The following is a 19,722-nucleotide window of genomic DNA, read 5'->3' on the forward strand; positions in this document are numbered from 1 at the left end:
TTGCATAGCCCGAGGGTAGATGATACGAACTTTTTTTTAGGAAAATATAATCAATCCGCTTCATTTCGCAATTTTCAAAATGCGGGTAATCGATTCCGAGGTTTTTCCGATCGCGGAATCGAATCGACATCGAAAATCAGGCGTACGAGCAATAGTGTAACAATAATAATAACAACGAAAAGTAAGCGGAATCACAACGATTCGCGATTCTAAGATCCCCGTAGGAGGTTCTACTTGTTTCGCAATTGTTACACACGCGTACAAATGCAATCTTGACAAACACCGATTGATCGCCACACGAGCGTCGATGCAAGCAGCAGGGCGTGTACATCCGAGCACCGTAGTTATGCACAAGGTACGTCCAATGTACGGAACAAAACTGGACGACCTCCGTATAACGGCCACTTTGACTTTGAATCGGATATCTTGACAAGACACGTTCTCTCTTCCTCCTATTCTCGCATTCGTCTCGAGGACGTGCAACCACATCAGCGTTCCGTACGTCGCAACGTCGACGAAGCAAGGGAATCGACTGTGAACACGCAGCTTCCTCATTCGCACGATCTGACCCAACGCGCGGGGGCGAGCATCGTCGAAGGTCGTCACGGTTGTACGAATTACAACAGACACACGCGCGCAAGCCGACATTTGCGAAATTTAATACCGCAAGGCAAATATCGAAAAATCGTACTAACCAGGGTCGGCGGACAGGCGGTGTAGTTCGGTGTCTCCCTCGCCCTCGCCAAAACGGGGGCGACCTTTTCCCTGGTGAAGTCGCAGGTGTCGAGGTGGGCCCTGACGACAGTCGCGAGTAGCCGTTGGTCGTCCTCGAGTTCGGCGGCGACGGCCTTCTCCTGGGAACGACTGTGCGAGCTCTGCTGCATGGCGGCGAGTATCCTGGCCTTTTCGCGCTTAGGTACTCGCCCGAATCGAACCGCTGTAATCATATAAATTTGCGAATCGCAAAGGTTAGCCAATGCTCGTTTCAGGCATAGATCTGTACGACTCTACGTGTATTGAATTCGAAATGGCAGAAAATGAGGGGGGAGGATTTTACTCTCGTCTCTGCAACACGACTCGACGTATCGAAAGGGCAAAACGCGGCGAACGATTTCCGACCGAATTGTACGGATCGCGGAAGGGAAAGCAGTCGCGACCGAACCTGGGCACACTTTCTCAACGCGGTGCGATGATGAAAGTGCGCGGCTCGGCTCAGCTCGAGACTCGGCTCTTACATTGCATGTCTTTAACTATACACACCGTCCTCGTCTCGCGAGATGTACTATATATATATATATATATATATATAGTATACACCATATTCCCGACGATAGAAAGTGGTGCAACACGTACGGTGACACAAACATTTCTACTCGAGTTCCAAATTATTTATCTCCTTCCTTCCTCGTTGCGGGTGAAATGAAATGAAACGAAAGAAAGAAAGAAAGAAAGAAAGAAAGAAAGGAAAAACAGTAACGGGGCTTTTTTCAACAATCAACCTACGTGCATTGTGATAATTTACAACCCCGTTGAGGATACCCTTCAGTATCGGTAGCTCGTCTCCCATGACGAGTTAAGATTTGCTTGTTTTTTTTTTCTCTTGTTTTTCACAACTCTAGTTTTTATATCACTCAAATGTTAAAACAAAACCAACAAACTTGTACAGTGGCAAAATTTCCTTCGCACTTTTTTCTTGTTTTACGTACACACGTGTATATTCAAATATCCATTCGATGGTATTACTTGCGAGTTATATCGTAACGACTGATTACAGTTAACCTCCCTTTGTTGTTTGACTGTGCTTTTATATACGTATGTACGGTATATTCGCGTGTGATGTTTAGTCGGAAACTCGACACTTAATTGTATTCATCATGGTATCACGAAACTGCACTTTGTTAACCGTTGAACAAACCAAACGATTCGTCATTTCGTTATAACGATTTTCATCAATTTTTAATCAGACAATTATTGCCAACGATAGATTTTACACGACACGTGCGGTGGTTTCAAACAAGTTGAAATTGGACATAAACTGAACCAAAAAAAAAAGAAAGAAAAAATAAATTGAAAAACAACGAGAAACAAAAATCGGCTGAACTTTTCAACGATAACAACACACATGTACTTAGATCAAACTTTGAACATCGCTTTGAAAAGCCACTCCGAACACAAACGTTATTAGCCGCCCGCAAGGATTAAAACAGCAGCCCTCTTCTTTCAACAATTCATCCACACGTGGCCAGGGTACGTTTAATCCACATGTAAAAACTTCACTCGTCGCGCGTATTCTTCGAGGCGATATGCGAGAGTCGTCGTCGTCGAAGGTGTGACAATCAACGTTCGTTATCAACGCGTACTCTCGTTAGAAGACAACGTGCACGTGCAGACGGCAGACAGCATCATCGCCGACTGCGTGACTCTCGTCGAGCCACGTTCAACAGCCCCCCACTTGTTCATCCGTGAAGGACCCCCACCACCTAGCCACCCGATCGTGGCCTTTGCTAAGCCTTCGGCCTTGAACTTCGTTTCAGACACAGCCGTGCGCGGCGTTTCGACCCACGTTCGTACCCACCCACCCATCCATCCATCCACCTCTACGTCCATCTTCGCCAATTCCACCCCCCCGCGATACCGAGGCGCAGACTCCCGACCCTCCTGACCTTCCTGACCTTCCGACATCCCACGCGAATTGCAAATTCCCCTGTATTTACTGGCGTTACGGGAACGAATTTTAAATACGATTAATCGAACAAGGTCCGTAAGGATAAACCCTCGCTACGACCTCTTAATCTTCTTCCCGATGTTAGACATTATAGTACAATTTGATTATTGGTCATCAATTTCGTAAATAAATTCATCGAATTATCATCATTGTCGTTGTAAGTTGTTGTTATTGTTATTAATTTTATTTTATTAATTGTTAATAATAATAATAATAACAATAATAATACCATTACTGATAATATCCAAAGAGGGGGGGGGATCGACTCGTCGTAGGATGACAGTGTCGTCCGGAATCGCGGAAGGTGAGTTCGCGATACGGCCGTCGACGTGAAACGAGCGCCACGGTACGGCGAGAGAGCGTCGCGACGCTATCGTGGAGGTGAATGATGGTGGTGGTGGTGGAGGAGTTGAGGAGAGGAGAGAGTCTCTTCGGTGGGGATGACTATCGGTGAGTTTGAGTCGCGCGTCGATGCGCCATGGTGGGGGATTCGGGGTAAAATACGGGGTAAAGGGAGGGGGGCGGCTGTAACCGCTAAGCGACGCCGTGTTTCGTAGCGGTACTCTCTTTCTGTACCGTCCGATGAAAACGGGGGGGGGGGGGGGGGGGGGGAGCTTGACGTAGTTGCAGCCGAGCACAGAGCGTTAACCCCGACTGACGTCGGCTACACGTAGGGATACACCACCTATATCCTTGTATATACCCGCAGGTATAACGCGACTATGCATTTTCCTATGCAGACGCGTGTGTTTGAATGCAAAATCGACTGACTGCGTATGCACGATAACGTGGTATAAGTTGCACTGATTGCGGAAAAGTGTATGAAAGAGCGAGAGAGAGTGAGAGAGAGAGAGAGAGAGAAATGAAATTTGCAAGAAACAATCGCGCAACGCGGAGAAAACTGTGACGGCGAGATCTGATGGAGAAACAAACTATCTTTGATTGCAGCCGCCGCGGCACTTTCCCCTGTATTGCAACATTTCTTTTTCCCTCTATTTCTCTCTCTTTTTTTTTCTTTCTTTGTTTCTTTCTTTCTTTCTTTTCCTGGGGCACGAATAGTCTTTCTCTGTTCTATGTATCAATTCTATACCTATCTCTCGATTCATTGACTATTATATATAGGTACGCCTATCACGTAACCTGTCTATTGTTATACACAAGGAGAGAAATTTTTCGACACAATGTAGGAAAAGTCGTTGGTCTTGTACGGATCGTCTCGGGCGAGCGAGAGGAAAAATAGAGGCGTTGGTTGCGTGGTCCGTTCGTTTCGCAACAGTTTCGAACCACCCGAAACTCCCGCGGGGTTTCCCTCCCTCCCTCCCTCCCTCCCTCCCACCCTCGCTCTCTCTCTCTCTCTCTCTCTTTACCTATCCTATATCTATCTCGTCGTCGTCCGTTTTGTTGCTACATAGAAGTGTGCACGCTGATGCCTGTATTTCAACCCCCTCCAAACGGTACTATTTTCAGTATGATCCACTTTCGAATTGAGCCGCGAGTCGCCCGAGCCGAGCGCGCACACAACACGGGTTCGCAGACCTTAGTTGACCTCGACTTAGATTGCCGCAGCGTGAGGAGAGTAAAGAGAACGAATAGAGGGGAAAGAATATAAATAAATAAATAAATTTCAAATAAAAAATAAATAAATAAATAACCAGGGCGAGGAATGATATTTGGGAAAAAAAAAAGAGAAACGACAAAAAGTATAATACGTGTGTAGCGTTGGCCAAGTCGCCGAATCGCCTTGAATTCGTTATCCCGATTGGCAAACTCGCGCATTATGGATGTTACACACAGGTCGGTTGGCGGCGCGGGATACCGATTTCCCCACATATCGTCTCGCATCTCTTACGAAATTTCATTCATTACGTTATACATTATTTAAGCAATTTAATGTAAACGAGAATAAGGAATTTCACGTATCGTTCAATAAATACAATATTTCTTTCTTTCTTTCCTTCGTTAATTTGTAAACTTTGATAATTTACCGTGCGCAGACGACACGGCGATGCGGGTTCGCGCAATATTGTTTAAATTATATTAAATTGAAGCAAAGTGTCAGCTTACCATCTCGGCTCATTCCAACGGCGATGCACTTCTTCAGCCTGCAGTACTGGCAGCGATTTCTGTTGATGCGAAGTATGCTGCACTGTTGATTTTTCGTGCACGGCCTGTACTGTATTTTCTGTTGTATGCTGCGCCTGAAGAAACCCTGCGAAGAATCACCGTAAAAACCTTCGTCAGTTTGTCCGTCGCTATCGGAGGACGCTGAGGAGGATGACGAAGAAGACGAGGACGAGGAAAAAGTCGAAGAAGACTCGGAAGTACGGTGCCGATTCGTCCCTGATTTCGTCACCGACGATTTACTACCATTATTTATACTATTCTTGTCATTGTCATTCTCACATTCGCACAAGCACTCCATTAAATAAACGACATTGTTATTATCTTGGTCGTTACAGCTAGGATAAACGATATCAGCTTTGCCGGTGTTATTGAAATTATCGCGAGCCTCGGAGACTCGCTCCATTATCGGTTATATACGTATACGATGTACGTGTATGTCGCGATTATTGAAACAAAGAACGTTGTCGCGATACGAATATCTTTCCCCCCTCACCTCGTGAACAATATAGAAGCAGAATGCGAAAAAGAACAGCGTCCTCTTCGTTGTTACAACCGACCTATACCAAGTGTTGTATCACAAACGCACAATGTTGATTTACAAAAATGTCATTCACAATGCTATTTATTCCCATCCAAGACGCGTCTCACATGTATACACGATACGTATAGTGTGACGTCGCGTACACGTCGCATACAATATACTCCGATATACGCTGCGTCGTGTTGCGTTGGTACGGTGCGTTTAAAATTCGCGCCCGTCCGTCTGTCCGTACCGAACCCTTCCTCTCTAAGATATCACAAGATAGTTATTTACACATAATACAAGGATATTACAGGTATTGTACAGTTATGTTGCGAGTAACGCGGCAAAGCGACCGTTTGTCACGAGGCTCGACTACGTACTGACTCGGCCTCTCTCTATAAAGTATATAGGCGAGAAGCTCCGGGCGCATAGAACCACTACACGTATAGGAGTCACTCCGCGGCGCATTGGCCGAGAGTAACCGCCGGGGTGGGGAAGGCAAGTGGGGGCCCTCTGACCCAATTCCCGGACGTTGAACCGCGGTTCACAGCGCGAAAGTGAGAGTTCCCATGCCACGTCTCTCTCTCTCTCCCTCTCTGCCGCTATACGCGCCCTCGTTCTCCCGCACGCTTCTCGAAAGCTCTTCGACTCCCCTCCCCTCCACTCCCCTCACCGTCCCTCGGTCGGTAGCGCAGCGATCAGTCTCTCTCGCGCTCGTTATTATACACCGTCGGTTCTGCTAACGGATTCCTCCGTTTTCCCCTCACCACCTCCCCGCCGCCTCCCACGAAAGAACGCAAATAGCCCTGTACACACGTTGCAGCCTCGAGAGGATCGCGATGCACGTAACCAGGTATAGTGTGGTAAAGGTATGCAAGGTACGCTTTACAGACATAGTAAGACGGAAAGTCGGTCGGACGGTTGAGAGCGACGAGAAAGAATGAAAAATTAAAGAAACGAAAAGAACAGAGCGTAGTCGTCGTCCTGATTTTACTACACGTTGTTACATATACGAATGAAGGAACCAGAATTTTGGCCAAATTTCTCAGTGTTAGAGGCATACGTGGTCGGTATAACATCGTGCTTGAATCCGAATCGCCTCCAGAGACGACGAAACGGACCACCGTCATGGCCGACAATGGCGGTGTGGAGTGCGTTTCGGTATCGGTCAACGACCTCTCGCGAGAGCTTACGTAAGAGATGAAATAGGTAGGTAGGTAGGTAGGTAGGTAGGTAGGCAGGTAGGCAGGCAGGCAGGTCTGCCACGGCGTATTCGCATGCGCATACCGTATACCGCGGCGCACTTGATACCGCGCACCGGCGGCGGGGGTAAAAGTAGGTATAACCTATACGAGCGACTACGCGCGGAGGGTATGACGTCAGAGGGAACGACGCGAGCGACCTCGCCTACCTCAACGACGCTCGGCGAGAGCCCGCGTATCGTTGTCGCGCGGTAATGGTGATGGTGGCGATGATGGCGGTGGCGGTGGTGGTCGTATACCCGTCGGTCCCGTTGCCTCGTCGAAGAGAGCCGAGAATGTTCCATTACGGTGGGGATAGGGGGTGAGCAACCGGCAGGGCGCCAACCCCGGGATCGCCCGGGGGACCAACGGCGAGGGCATCGATCTCTCGCGTCGTCGTCGCGAGTCGCTGGTTCACGGGGTGAGGGAGGTGGGGGAATCGGAATATAGGGTATGGGGGCACCGACCGCGACTATTTTCAATAATATATTTTCTTGACACACTTAATTTCTCTCTTCGATATATATACGTGTATAACAAGTACAAATAGTGGCACTAGTCGTAGCGGCGTTGCGTTGTCTTTTACAATTCATTTTTCTCCCCCCTCCCGTTTGTCGTCGCCGTTACAATTGTAATCATCGTTATCATAGTCGCGCGTTACTTATCCCTGTTTGTTCCTAAACTTATACTCTTACTTGTTACTTATTCTTTACTCTGCCACGCACGGCATCGAAGTATCTACCGTAGGCGAAACGAAGAGATTTCTTTATTACCGCCGGCATGCGGGCGGAGGAGAGACCATCCCCGACACAACAAGTTTGCGTGCGTGCGTGGTTGAGAATCTGCGCGTAATTGGGGCGTATAAAACGAATAATCGTGAGAATGTTGTACAAGAAAATCGCGACCCCCAGCCGCATCGCGAGAGTATTTCGAGAACACCATAACCAGTAGCTCAACGGCTATCGCATCCGAATTCTTATTCTCCTCGTCGTCGTTACACGTCGCTCGATAACTCTCGCGGGGTGAATGACCCCAGCAGCTATGCCGAGGCGGCGGCGGCGGCGTTGCGAAGGAGGATGAGAAGAGGGGAGGAAGAGATCGAAAGAGAGAGAGGGTGGGAGGGAGGGAGGGAAACGGTGTAACGGTGACCAGAGTAAGGCACGCGTATGCCCTCGCAAGCTTACGGACGGTAGTCCCTGCATCGGCGTCAGCGTCGACGTCGGCATCAGTCAGTCGCTCTTGGGGGCATTAACCGGGCGCGAAGCGTGGAAGACTGCAGCGTGCACGTTACACGCGTTAAAGGAGTATGCGTGTTTCAAGCTGGAGGGGTGGGGGGGATAAAATAAAATAAAATCACGTCAGGATTCGCGCGTCGTTATTTTCATCTCGAGCGTGTGTGTTTGTGCAGGGATTTAGGCTATTTCGATATACCTCATACGCTGTTTTCGGAGATGATAATTACGCTAATGTCTGTCCGAACATCATCGCGTATCACGATGATGAATTTGTCCCGCGGTATACAAGAATTCTCATTGACAAGGGAGAGGATGAAAAGATAACTTTTACCCTTCGATGCCCGGTCCCAAATTTTACGAAACTTGATTTAATTCCGGTTTGATTAATTACATACGAGTTTCACGTACAACGTACATCTATGGGTATAACATAGTTTATACATTCTCATTGGATACTGTACAATTCAATTACGCGGGATAATCCCTTCCTCGTTTCTTTTCTCATTGGAAATACATTCATTCGTCTTCTCCTTCTTCTTTGATGGCAACAAAGAGGATCAAGTCAGTCGACTCGTAAGATCCTTGATTATTTTATACACCGCACAGTCAGAGGGCGGAAACTCGTGTATTACCTAGGCATGTACATACGTACATATGTACATACATATATATATATAATCGAGACGTGCGCTGCTGCACCTACCGCAATAATAAACCCAAGTGATGCGACGCGACCCGATTCCTAAACCAAAGTAGATACGTATACCCGCTATCCGTTCGCGGTGAGTATAGGTCGACGACCTATTACACCTCTGGCTCTGTAATGACGTGGTTTTACACACGCACACACACACACACCTACATTTATCTATGCAACTAGCGGTGGAAACGAAAATAGCATCCTATACACATTACACATGTATACGTTGCAGCATGAGAGCGACAGAGCATTTGTGTGTGTACGCATATGTACGTGTCACACGACGCGTAGTGTGCGTAACGAAATTAGTTGGGACCAGCACGCATCTCGTCGACGATGCGGATGATCGTCGTCGGAATTCCGACGGTTGTTACGACATAACGTGAAAACCGTAACGCCGCGAGTAGCTCTGACGTAATCCCGATTTCGCACCCCGGACAAGGCACTCTTGGTACACGAGCTGGTTCGTTGACCCGAAGGGTGTGGAGGGTGGGGTTGACGCACCCATCCGTCCTCTTTTCCCTCTCGCTTGCCGTGACTGTCCTCCTCAGTTCTGTTCCATTTCTCATCGCGAAAAACGCGCGGGGTATTCCAACGAGCGATCTGCGCGTGCTCGGGAAAATCAAGAGTAACAAAAAAATAGTGGATACTTAAGATATTGCGCACGTATGCAACGTGTACGTAACGTAGAAAACAAAAATATATATCATCATAAAGATTCGACGGCGCGGGTATAAAAAGAATGCTGATTTATTGTTAAGTAATTGCTTAAATCCAGGAGGATAAAAATCTTGTCGCGTATTTTTACGCTGTGCGAGAGATTGAAGAGATACGAGGGTTGTTGAAAGTGGGAGGGAGAAAATTAAAAAGAAAAAAAATAAAAAATAAATAACAACGCGAGAGGGACGTAGCGTGTACGAGTCATCGGTGAAGACCCATTACATGCGTATGACGTTGTGGAAAGAGCGTGCAATGGTATTTCAGGATAAGCCAAGGCGACGCGGTGTTTTTCCCAAGCGCTGCAGGCGATGCCCTCTTATCCCCCTTTAAATCGCGCCGCCGCGTTCCAAGCAGGTGACATTGTATCCTCGGCGGTGTTACGGCGTTACAATGTTTGCGTCTGCATGTAGAGTCGGTTGTAGAATCTACCTGCCGGCCGAGTGAGTTGGGCATGTATGTGTGTAGAGACGTACGCGCGTTCGTATCCTAGCTCGCTCGACCACCTTTTTTTCTGTTCTATTTTTCCTCTCTTCGGACAGCCAGTTGTTACTGACCTAGTCCACGTCGGCGTCCTTACGCAGTCACGATTCCCGCCTTTACCGTCCGGCCATCTCTTTCTCTCTTTCTTTCTTTCCCTTTCTCTTCATGGTCGCCCGTAGAGAGTATACGCGTTACCTCTCCCGTATACGTATCATCGTAGGTCATACGTGTATGCAATCAAGAGAAAAGGTGATGCGCGTAATGCTTTTAATTGTATTATCGAACGTGTATGTACGTACGATAAATACTTGTACGACAATCTTCTTTGCGAGATATTTTTTTCCGGCATATTTAACATACTTGTATTATATTGTACATACGTATACACAATACAGGTGAACGCAGTTAAGCATCGTCGCAATCTCGAAACGTGACGATAAACTGTGGCAAACGTTACGGAGATAAAAAAAGAAAAAACAAAACCGCGCCATTGAAACAGAAAAAGTTTAAGCGTTACTGAAATCATTTTCCATTATATTCCATTGAATTTTACCCGGTGTCGAATTTGTTTCAACTACATTGTATACAACGAAAACAACATCGGGCGATGAAAATGATCATTCTACAATACGCTTCAATGCGTACAGATCACGTTACGCGTTGCATTCTGCATACACGAATTCAATCCAATACAAATAGTTGGTATAAAAGATTTTATGAAATTTTTAACAACAATACCGAACATATTTTCTAAGATGTTTGAACAACCAAAAAAACAAGTATAAAAAAAAAACTGTATACCAAAGCATGTGTATACTTCTTTGTTTTTGCAATAACCTGTAGGTCGACAAACGTCGTAATGAAAGTGAAAGAAGCAAAAAAAAAAAAATTGCATAATCGCGAAGAAAGGCATGAGATTTACTTCCCGGTGAAACTCCGGCCGATAGAATCCGAGGAACGATCCGACCGCTCCGACGGTTCTGCGCGGAATGCCAGGGCCTCGCTATTGCAAGGTAGCGACCGATTGATGTGTGTACGAGAGGCTGCCACCTGGCAAACCGGCCACGTATACAGACGAGCGCACACCTCTGCCTATCGGTACCATACCTATAACGCCTCTAATCCGCCAACCCAAAGACGACGGAGAGGTGGGAAAATAGGGTGGAGGTGGAGGTGGAGGTGATGTGGGAGGAGGAGAAGGAGGAAGAGGAGGAGAAGTGGCGACGAAGGTTGGAGGTGGGGGTGGGGGAATTGCCACTTCCTAAAGCGATTCGGCGGACAGTGGCCCTGCCTCACACCGAGGATCGCGGGGCCGTTGACACTTTGGCCTTCAACTCTTTATACATACGCACATACGTGCATACGAGCGTGTTATAACATTCGCGAAATTATCATTGATGTAGGCATGTGGTTTGCACGCACACGGGTGAATAGATAGATACCTATATTTCGGTCTGGTGTTTGCCGATTCGAAATTTGTTCAAGTGGCACTCGTTACGCAAGGAGATAATAACATTTAAACATTCTCATAACCAATTCCATCGGTGAGTCCATGCTACGCGTCCTTTAACATCCAAATTTCATACCCGGTTTGAAAACACCGGATACCTTCTATGATAATAATAACAATAATAACAACAGCACCGAAGTAATAACAAATATTTCATTTCGAGAAGACCGTTCTTCGCGAGTTTCGTTATTGTTTTTTTTTTTACGCAATCTTTTATTACGTACAGCGCAACTTTAGAATTTAGAATAACTAGGTGAAAAAAAAGAGTGAAAAAATATAAAAAAAAAAGACCAAGAAAATGAAGAAAAAAAGAAAAAAAAAAATTTGGCGAAAAGAAAAATTCTCTTTCACCGGTAGCCGCGTTTCGACGCATCCGGCGTCCTCGCGTTCCACCGCTTCCGGTCAATTCTAAGCACGCGTCACTGCTCAACGAGCCTGCCCAGAGATCGGGATATAATATAACCTCGACCTCTCGGTTTACCGCATGTTGAAGATCACGTTCTCATCTCTCGCTGAAAAGAAAGAGAGATTCGGAGATTTCTCCGTCGAGAATTCGGTCGAAACATGTTGGTATAACGAGGACGCGCCTTGGTCCCGACACTAGAGTCTAGTTCGTATACCTGAACGGATGTTATACCTGAGCGACGGAAGAATTTTCTTCCTGCGAGATCGCGAGAAAAACCGCAACCTAGCGAAAATATACGAATTTGTATATAATACGTACGATGCAAGATTCAGCGACGCGGAATATAATAAATACAGCTGGATAAGAGAAGAGGGGGAGGATAGAATAAGAATGCAAATAATAACCGAGAAATAGGACGACAAGTATCGTATTACGCGTAGTGTCTGTCTGGTCTTCGTACATTGCCTTGCGAAACAGACTGAATTATATGCACGTACATAACATGCATATTTATGCATATACAGAGTATATGCAGCGAATATTCTCTTACGTAAGATTCGCGTTGCAAAAACGTGACCGAATGGAAATTGCAGATCGTGAATCGTTTGGTCAGCTTCGCGGCTCCGCAGCGCGTTACGACGTACGTACGTACCTGCGAACAATCGGTGACGACGTGTATTAAAAAAATTCTCCTATTTCCGTCAGCGTTCCTCGATTACGATTCTACGTAGGTATAATCCAGAGATAGGAGTAGAAGTAGGAGCCGACGGCGGTGGTGGTGGTGGTGGAAGATACGACACGATTGCCGGTATCATCATTATTTTCGAACGTTTTGTAACTCCTCCCGCCTATCGTATCCGGCAGCCTCGACTCTCGGACGAGGTGCTCGCACACAGAAGCACGTTTCTCCGGTGGGTTTAAAGCAAGCAACGCCAAGGCTTATTGCGCGAAACCCGCTTCCGCGTGACCAAGGCCAATTCGCGATCCGCGGCCCGCCGGTCACTAACATTTCGGCCAACCTTGAACGGTTTCATTACACCTCGCCCACCTCCGCGTCGCGACATCCGCAAAATCTTTGATCGAACCTGCTTCCGAGTCTTCCTCGTATCATCGTCGTCGTCGTCGTCGTCGTCGAAATGGCAGGGAAAAAAACAGAAACGGAATTACGAGAATCGATGACTGTGATATGTCACCAGGGTGTGTTGATCCCTGCCATTTCGAGGTTGTCCGATCGCCTCTCTTTGCTCCGGCAATCGGTAAATTGTCTCTCTTACCTTGCATCCTTCGCAGGAATGGACCCCATAATGAAACCCGGAAGCCTTGTCGCCGCAAACCCGACAGAGAACGGTGGTGCCGTCGAATTCTGTAACACAAAATCAATAAAACGTTAATAAAGCAACACGTTTGTTGTCACGACGACGCAGGGCCATCGTAAACGAGACGTGTCTAACAAACGCAAGATCGACTAAAAGCTGAAAAGTAAACAAATCGCGCCTCGCGGTATCTCGTGTCGACGTTATCGCCGTCAGACTGCGTCAGCCGCGGAGAAAGGTCTCGGAGGCGCTTCCCTTCCTATCCTCGTGAGAGAAAGAGGAACGAACACTTTCACCCGGTGGACTGTTACAGCATCGCCTCGCTGTGTTACACACCGCGGCAAAACGGCAACGGCGGCTAGAAGCAGCGGTTTCTGCTTTCAGCTTTCACTGCCAGAGCTAGCCGGCGTCACGAACCCCCCTCGGTCCATTTTCACCGAGTTGTTGTAAGTCGAAGAAAGCGCCCGAGTTTCGTCGAATTCTCCTTTCCTTGCGATACTCGGCTAAATTCTTGTTCCCCCCCCCCATAGTAAAAATCACCAATCACCGATCACCGATCACCGATCACCTTATCGTAGCAAACACCGCGATTTTTCCTCCCTACCTATATTGAGCTCGGGTTCGGGCCTCGCCGAGGACACCGTTGAGTCCATCGTCGGCATGTGGGACGACGCGTGGTGGTGGCCGGGTCGCTGATTGACGCTACCCGAAACGGGGGTGGCGTGAGCCGGTGTTAGCCGGGATGCTGCTGCCGATGGGCCTGAAGCCGCGTGGGTCTGAACATTCGCGGAAAGACTGGACATCGGTGACTGCGGAGGTGCCGGTGGAGCTACCGCGATGATACCCTGGACACTGCTGTCCGGGGACAGTATCATCTTGACTTGTATCGTCGATTCGATGCTAACACTTTTTTCGTCGTCGTCGTTGTTGTTGTTCCAACACAAACTCTATTTTATATATGTTTATATATAGAAGTATAAATATCCAGATATTATTATATAATTTTAATCGACGTTGCGTTATGACAATAATACGGCGAACAACGCGTTGCAGGTGGTTTTCAACAAGTGGCCAACCGCAGCTGCTGCCATGCCTGATTACGAAGACGACGATTAGTTTTTAGAATTTCTGCAAGATACGGAAACACTGCATGTAAAGGAACTCACTTTGAAGTAACAAAAACAGGGTATCAACACTGTTCACAACTTTTTTTTTTTTTTTTTAATTCCCTTCTCCTCTCTCAGTTTTCAAACCTGTATGACATCGGAACCGACGTCAACACGTACCAACGAACAATAATCATCACGAGTTCCCGTCGTCAACTGAAACTATCACAAAACAACAAGTTTCTCGCAAGGTGTTCGATAACCGATTCGATGTATATATATATAGATCAACACAGGGAACAAATCTTTTTTTTTTAATTATCAATTAACGTGCCCGCTGAGTAAACGAAAACGTTGAGACCGTGAAAACCCGTGAACGCGAAACGATTTCCAGAACTCGACTCGACGGATAGAGAGTGAAAGTAAGTGCGAGCTGGAGGGCGGTTCGACTTCGTCTGAGGCGAGTTTGGTTCGGACGACTGTTGGTTACCTGGCCAGCCGCCGTCGGGGCCCGCAGCCCTTACCAGAGACCGAACGGCTCTGAAGGTGGTGGGGAGGGTGTGCGACTGTCTGCCAGCCGGTTGCCCGTCTCCACAAACGAGCAACGAACGAACGAACGAACGAACGTAGGCAGCGGCTGACTGTGAGCGAGTATCGCGCGAGAGAGAGAGAAAGAAGGAAAGACGACGAACGAAACGCACACATTCAGGGGTGGGAGGGAGGGAGGGAGGGAGGACACTGTGTCGGGTTCACGGTGGTATTTTCAATGTTGGAGGTCACTGACAACCGAGCCTGCCTAGCGAGGCCCGGCACAATGCCGATCGCGAGGGGACCAATCGGGAGGCCCGAGACTCGCCGAGCGTCGCTCGGATTGGCCGGTGATTCGCCCCCACCACTCAGACGGTGGCTCCTTCCTCCGCAACCGTAGGAAGTTCATCGGCCGAAACCTTGACTGAATTACCCCGCAGCATCGGCCAAGGCCATCTCCTCCTCTCTCGCTTCCCTCCCCTCCTCGCCTGCCCGTTCTCTTTATCTCGCTCGCTCTCTCTCTCTCTCTCTCTCTCTCTTTTTCTACTTCCCTCTCTCGCGCTCACGCGTGCCTTGACGAACACGTCGGGGGCCCCCGCCTCCCTCTCGCTCTCGCTCGCTCTCTCCCACTCCTCCGTCGTCTCTTGTGACTAACTTAGCCGCCTCCCGCCCCTCCCTGCCTTACCGACCGAATAATAAAGCTTAGCTAACGCAACTCGCTTGCCTAGGCTCAATCAACACCCGCAGAGCAAACTCTGCGCACGCCCGATGACTTTCCCGCAACGGTGACTCCCTCGCACCTACCAACCAGGTCCTCTCCTCCTAACGTTGCGAGCTCCTCGGAAAATCTACCGGCGTGGCGTTTCGCCTCCTCCACCTCCTCCTCCTCCTCATGCCCCCCCCCCCATCAGCGGCAGATACTTTTTCCATTTCACTCTCTTTCTTCCCTCTTCAGCCCCGTGTGGTCCCTTTCACTCGGGGTCCAACCGCGACCGAAAGGCTCTCACGCACGGTGCCGGTGGCGCCTGGCCCCTCTTCCCCCCCCCCCCCCCGATTTTAATCGCGGACAATCAGTTTCGCGAACAGCTACGTATGCCTGTATAATACATGTAACGATATTACCAGCTACAAAAACGGCTGCTCGAAACCGGAGCACAGATTTACAATCACGTTCCATAATATACTTCCTCTTGGATGATAATTTTGTTCGCAAATTGTATATTGGTGTAACTGAATTCGCAGAAGGGGAATCCGTGCAGAGTGTTGTACACATAGGTACGCGTGTGATTTCGGCGAATCTGGTAATCCGATTAAGCGTGTTAGAAAAAAAAATTTTCCGTCTAGTGTCGATCGGATGTTTATTACCGATCGAAGAAGGAAATAATTATACACGACGATCGTTGAAATTCGTACAGCAGACTTAACATCGCGCTGTACCATGTTCAATCTTTTTATCTGAAATTCCGTCACGAAACGATCGATCGATAGCTCCATCGATCAACGTGCGAACGATATTTCCTCCCGTCTGCAAGAAGGCGACGTCGACTCGATACAGAGAATAATATAAAGACTAAACACGCACAGTTACAACGTCGACAGGTACAACAATCGACCCCTCCTCCCGACGACCAGGTATTCGTCGTGATCGGTTTTATCATAGAGGAGATGAAAAAAGCAGGCCGGAGGATGAGAAGGAGAGCGAGAGAGAGAGAGAGAGAGAGAGAGAGAGAGAGAGAGAGAGAGAGAGGAAGAGAGAGAGGGAGAAGAAACGAGGAGACGAGGCTGAAGCTTGACGTATATTTGCACGAGAAACTGCTACCGACACTCGCCATCAAGGCATCGACTGAGATCAAGGTCGTTCGCAACTCCCGCCGTATTATGCGGGACTCGTATATTCGAAGTCGCGAAATTTTTAGCGGTACAGAATTATTGTCGTTGTTATTATTATTCTTGTTGTTACAAGCGAGCGAAAGATATTACCAAGAGACAAAGAAGAAGAGGAAAAGATGCGGGCTTGTGTAAGCTCGTATAAAAAAATGAAAAAAAAAAGAGAAAAAGCAAACGCCTGCACCCTTTTCGGAAAACACGCGGATCGAGGGCCGGAAGTTGAATCGGTTCAGGGTCGCGAAATGATCTTCGGAGATCCCAGGTTTCGAGGTTGTCGGTTTCCCCTTCGCAGCGTAAGAGGGATAAAAGAAAAAGAAAAAAAAAAAAAACACACAAACTAATGTACCCGTGAAACCCTTGCGTAGTGCACTTTTGAAATTTTTTTGGAAACACGATATTGTGCCCATCATCGGTGCAGGGTATACGCACGAATGTGCCCCTTGTAAATGGAATCGGTGGGCCGAGCCGAGTAGCTTCGTACAAACAGAGCCCGAACCCTTCCATCAACCCTTTCCGGTCCGCGCCTAGCTGTCCGGTTGTCAATAAAATCGGAAAGGAAATGCACAAGGAAAAGCGCCATCGGACAGCTGCGCCGGTCCATAAAGACATAACCATAAACCAGGCCGCGAGTAGAAAAACTTTCGCCATTGGGTCCGTTCCTCGTTTCGGAGTCAACGGGCCCCATTATCGTATACGTAATTTATACACGTTTCCGGTAATTTTACGAGGGCCCCCCTTGCGTTCCCCCGTTTCTTTGCTTTTCCGGACGACGGATGAACGGGCTTTAATTTTCGTTCCTCTGTGACCCTGACTTGCACGGTGCCAGCCGATATCCTCACGGCGTACGTATCGTCCTCCTAATTCGTATAACCTTCCTCCCACCTTCGCTCGTAAAGGTTAACAGTTCCCTTGAGATCGAGCAAAGACCCGAACGAGGTCGGATTTTATACGTAACAGATACGCGAGCGACACCCATATATATATATATATATATATATATATATATAAAAATATAAATATATATACGTGTACGTGTGACAGCATACATATATACTACATTATTATGTATTTAAATCGTAGCTGACGTACTGCGAGCAAATTTTAATACAGAAATACGCCTGTTCAGGGACGTGCGTCGATGTTTTTCACCATCTTTTTATGCCGTAAACTTATATACATAACTACCTTACACGTGCGGAACTTTTCCCTGTTTAACCTACGACTCTGTTTGTTTGTTATTGAAAACAAGTACAACACCCGACACTGGCATTGAAATTAACCTTACAAATGTTTAAGATAAATGAACGACAAAATCGATGCCAGTTACGCGGCTGCAACTCGGAACGTTAAAAACTCGAAATTGGAGGAAATAATGACGAATCGATTTGCATATGCAAGAATTGATCATGGCACCAAATGTCCGAAGATACGTGCAAACGCTGTTTAAATAAAATGACTCCACGCCGAAATAACGATCATTAATTATTTTTCGACGAGATGAATCCTACAAGCGTTTTATACTAACGAGGACGGTCGTGGTTTCTGAAAAATTTTCCTCATAGACGAATGCCGCGAGTATTGAGTATGAAGAAAAAAAAATTCCCACATCAACTCGCCGCGTTGTGCAGCACGAAACAACACAAACGGCGACAATTCTAATACCGTGTAAATACTTGTATTATTTGCAACAGATTGTTGACCAAGTCGCAGTTACGGCCTCTGAAGAACAACGGAAACTACGCAACAACAAGTTTTGATGAATTCGCAAGTGTTACTCGTCCATGTAAACGACCACCACACACGCATACTTGTACCGGTTACATAGTACAGCGGACATTATATTATAAACACCTCCGCGTGATGCGCACATGTGCCTACTCTTCACTCCTGCTTCACTCACACACGTTCCTTTAAATCCAGCTAAAGCTGTGGCAATGACTCCGCGAAGCTTGCTCAGCAAGCGAGTTCGACAAACCTGGTGAATTGGAGTGGAATAATGAAGCCAAACTCCGTTTCGCCCCGCATTACATACATACGAATTGTTACGTGTACCTACACGGACACGCAAACAAACGCACACACACAGACGCGGGTTATGTGCTTGCGTACAAGCACCATCGACTCTTTGAGGACGATAAACCCGCACGGAAATAGCCAGAGCCGACTTCGTAATCCACTTGCCTATTTATTTATTATCATTCTCCTCTTCTCTTTTCATTTATTTATTCCTACATTACGTATATTCGTTTGAAAGAAAAATTCCCACGCCACGTTATAAAGCGTATTCTTTCAAGAAATTCAGAACAAGGATCAACGATCGGTAATACATCTCGGCGAAAAAATTCATCGTGCAGTGACGTGATCATACACGCACACACACATATATATATATACATTTTACGAACGGTGGTAATTTTTATCACTAATATACATATCTACTTGCAACCAGGTGCTAGCGCACAACTCCTCAGACCAAATTCCTACAAGGCTATTCAACCGTTTCTTCATCTCTTTGTACACGCACAGGTACACCGTACGTGTGTGTGTATGCGAGTGTGTGTAACACACCGAACGATTTCAACGAATTTTTCAGCCTTCTAAATCTCAGGGAAAGATCTGCTCTGACTATGGATACATATATATACATACACACATATATGTGTATATATATATATATATAATATGTATAACCGCGGACCCGATTCTATTGAAATTCCGTGCGTCAACGGTGAACGAACTCCATGCGGCGTACCGACATGCGTAGAGGTATACGTATTATGGTGGATTGCATGCAGCATATGCTATGATATGTATACACATGTGTGACGAGCAGGACTTTAAGAATCCATCCAGTCGCAAGTACCTAGATACGATATAGCAACGATTTAAGGAACACATTGATTAAGACGCGGTCGAAGGGATTTTGAGACATTTTGTCGATTGTTTTTTTTTCCCCCGCTTCTTATTTTTCCAAGTCTTGAAAGGCGGTACGGAGAAAAAGGAAAGAATTCATTTGCTCCGCTATTTTAGAATGATAATCGCTTCGTCATCACGGATATAACTGTATTTCCACTTACGCTACTGTCATGTATATTGCCTATATTATACACATAATATGCATATATATATATATATATATATATATATATATATATATATGTATACACGTGATGGAGAAAAAAGTGAATTTGAATTTGAATATCGTACGGGTAAAAATGTATACA

The 19,722-nt window shown here is 46.9% G+C and overlaps 1 protein-coding gene across 6 annotated transcripts in view; it reads right to left on the bottom strand.

Moving 5' to 3' along the window:
* Positions 1-19,722, bottom strand: part of LOC124303577 (nuclear hormone receptor E75-like) — a 143,046-nt gene that overhangs the window by 3,447 nt on the left and 119,877 nt on the right. For 4 of the 6 annotated variants that reach the window (XM_046760950.1, XM_046760947.1, XM_046760948.1 and 1 more), the window contains exons 2-4: positions 12,939-13,027; positions 4,790-4,934; positions 696-937 (exon numbers count right to left, since the gene is read on the bottom strand). In XM_046760950.1, the coding sequence (XP_046616906.1) occupies positions 696-937; positions 4,790-4,934; positions 12,939-13,027 (476 nt within the window). Of the gene's footprint in view, positions 1-695; positions 938-1,503; positions 2,435-4,789; positions 4,935-12,938; positions 13,028-13,581; positions 14,584-19,722 lie in introns of those variants that run through there. The other 2 variants (XM_046760946.1, XM_046760951.1) reach the window with 2 other exon arrangements.

The sequence above is a fragment of the Neodiprion virginianus genome, chromosome 4 (genome assembly GCF_021901495.1).
Source record: "Neodiprion virginianus isolate iyNeoVirg1 chromosome 4, iyNeoVirg1.1, whole genome shotgun sequence".
Classification (NCBI taxonomy): Eukaryota; Metazoa; Arthropoda; class Insecta; order Hymenoptera; family Diprionidae; genus Neodiprion; species Neodiprion virginianus.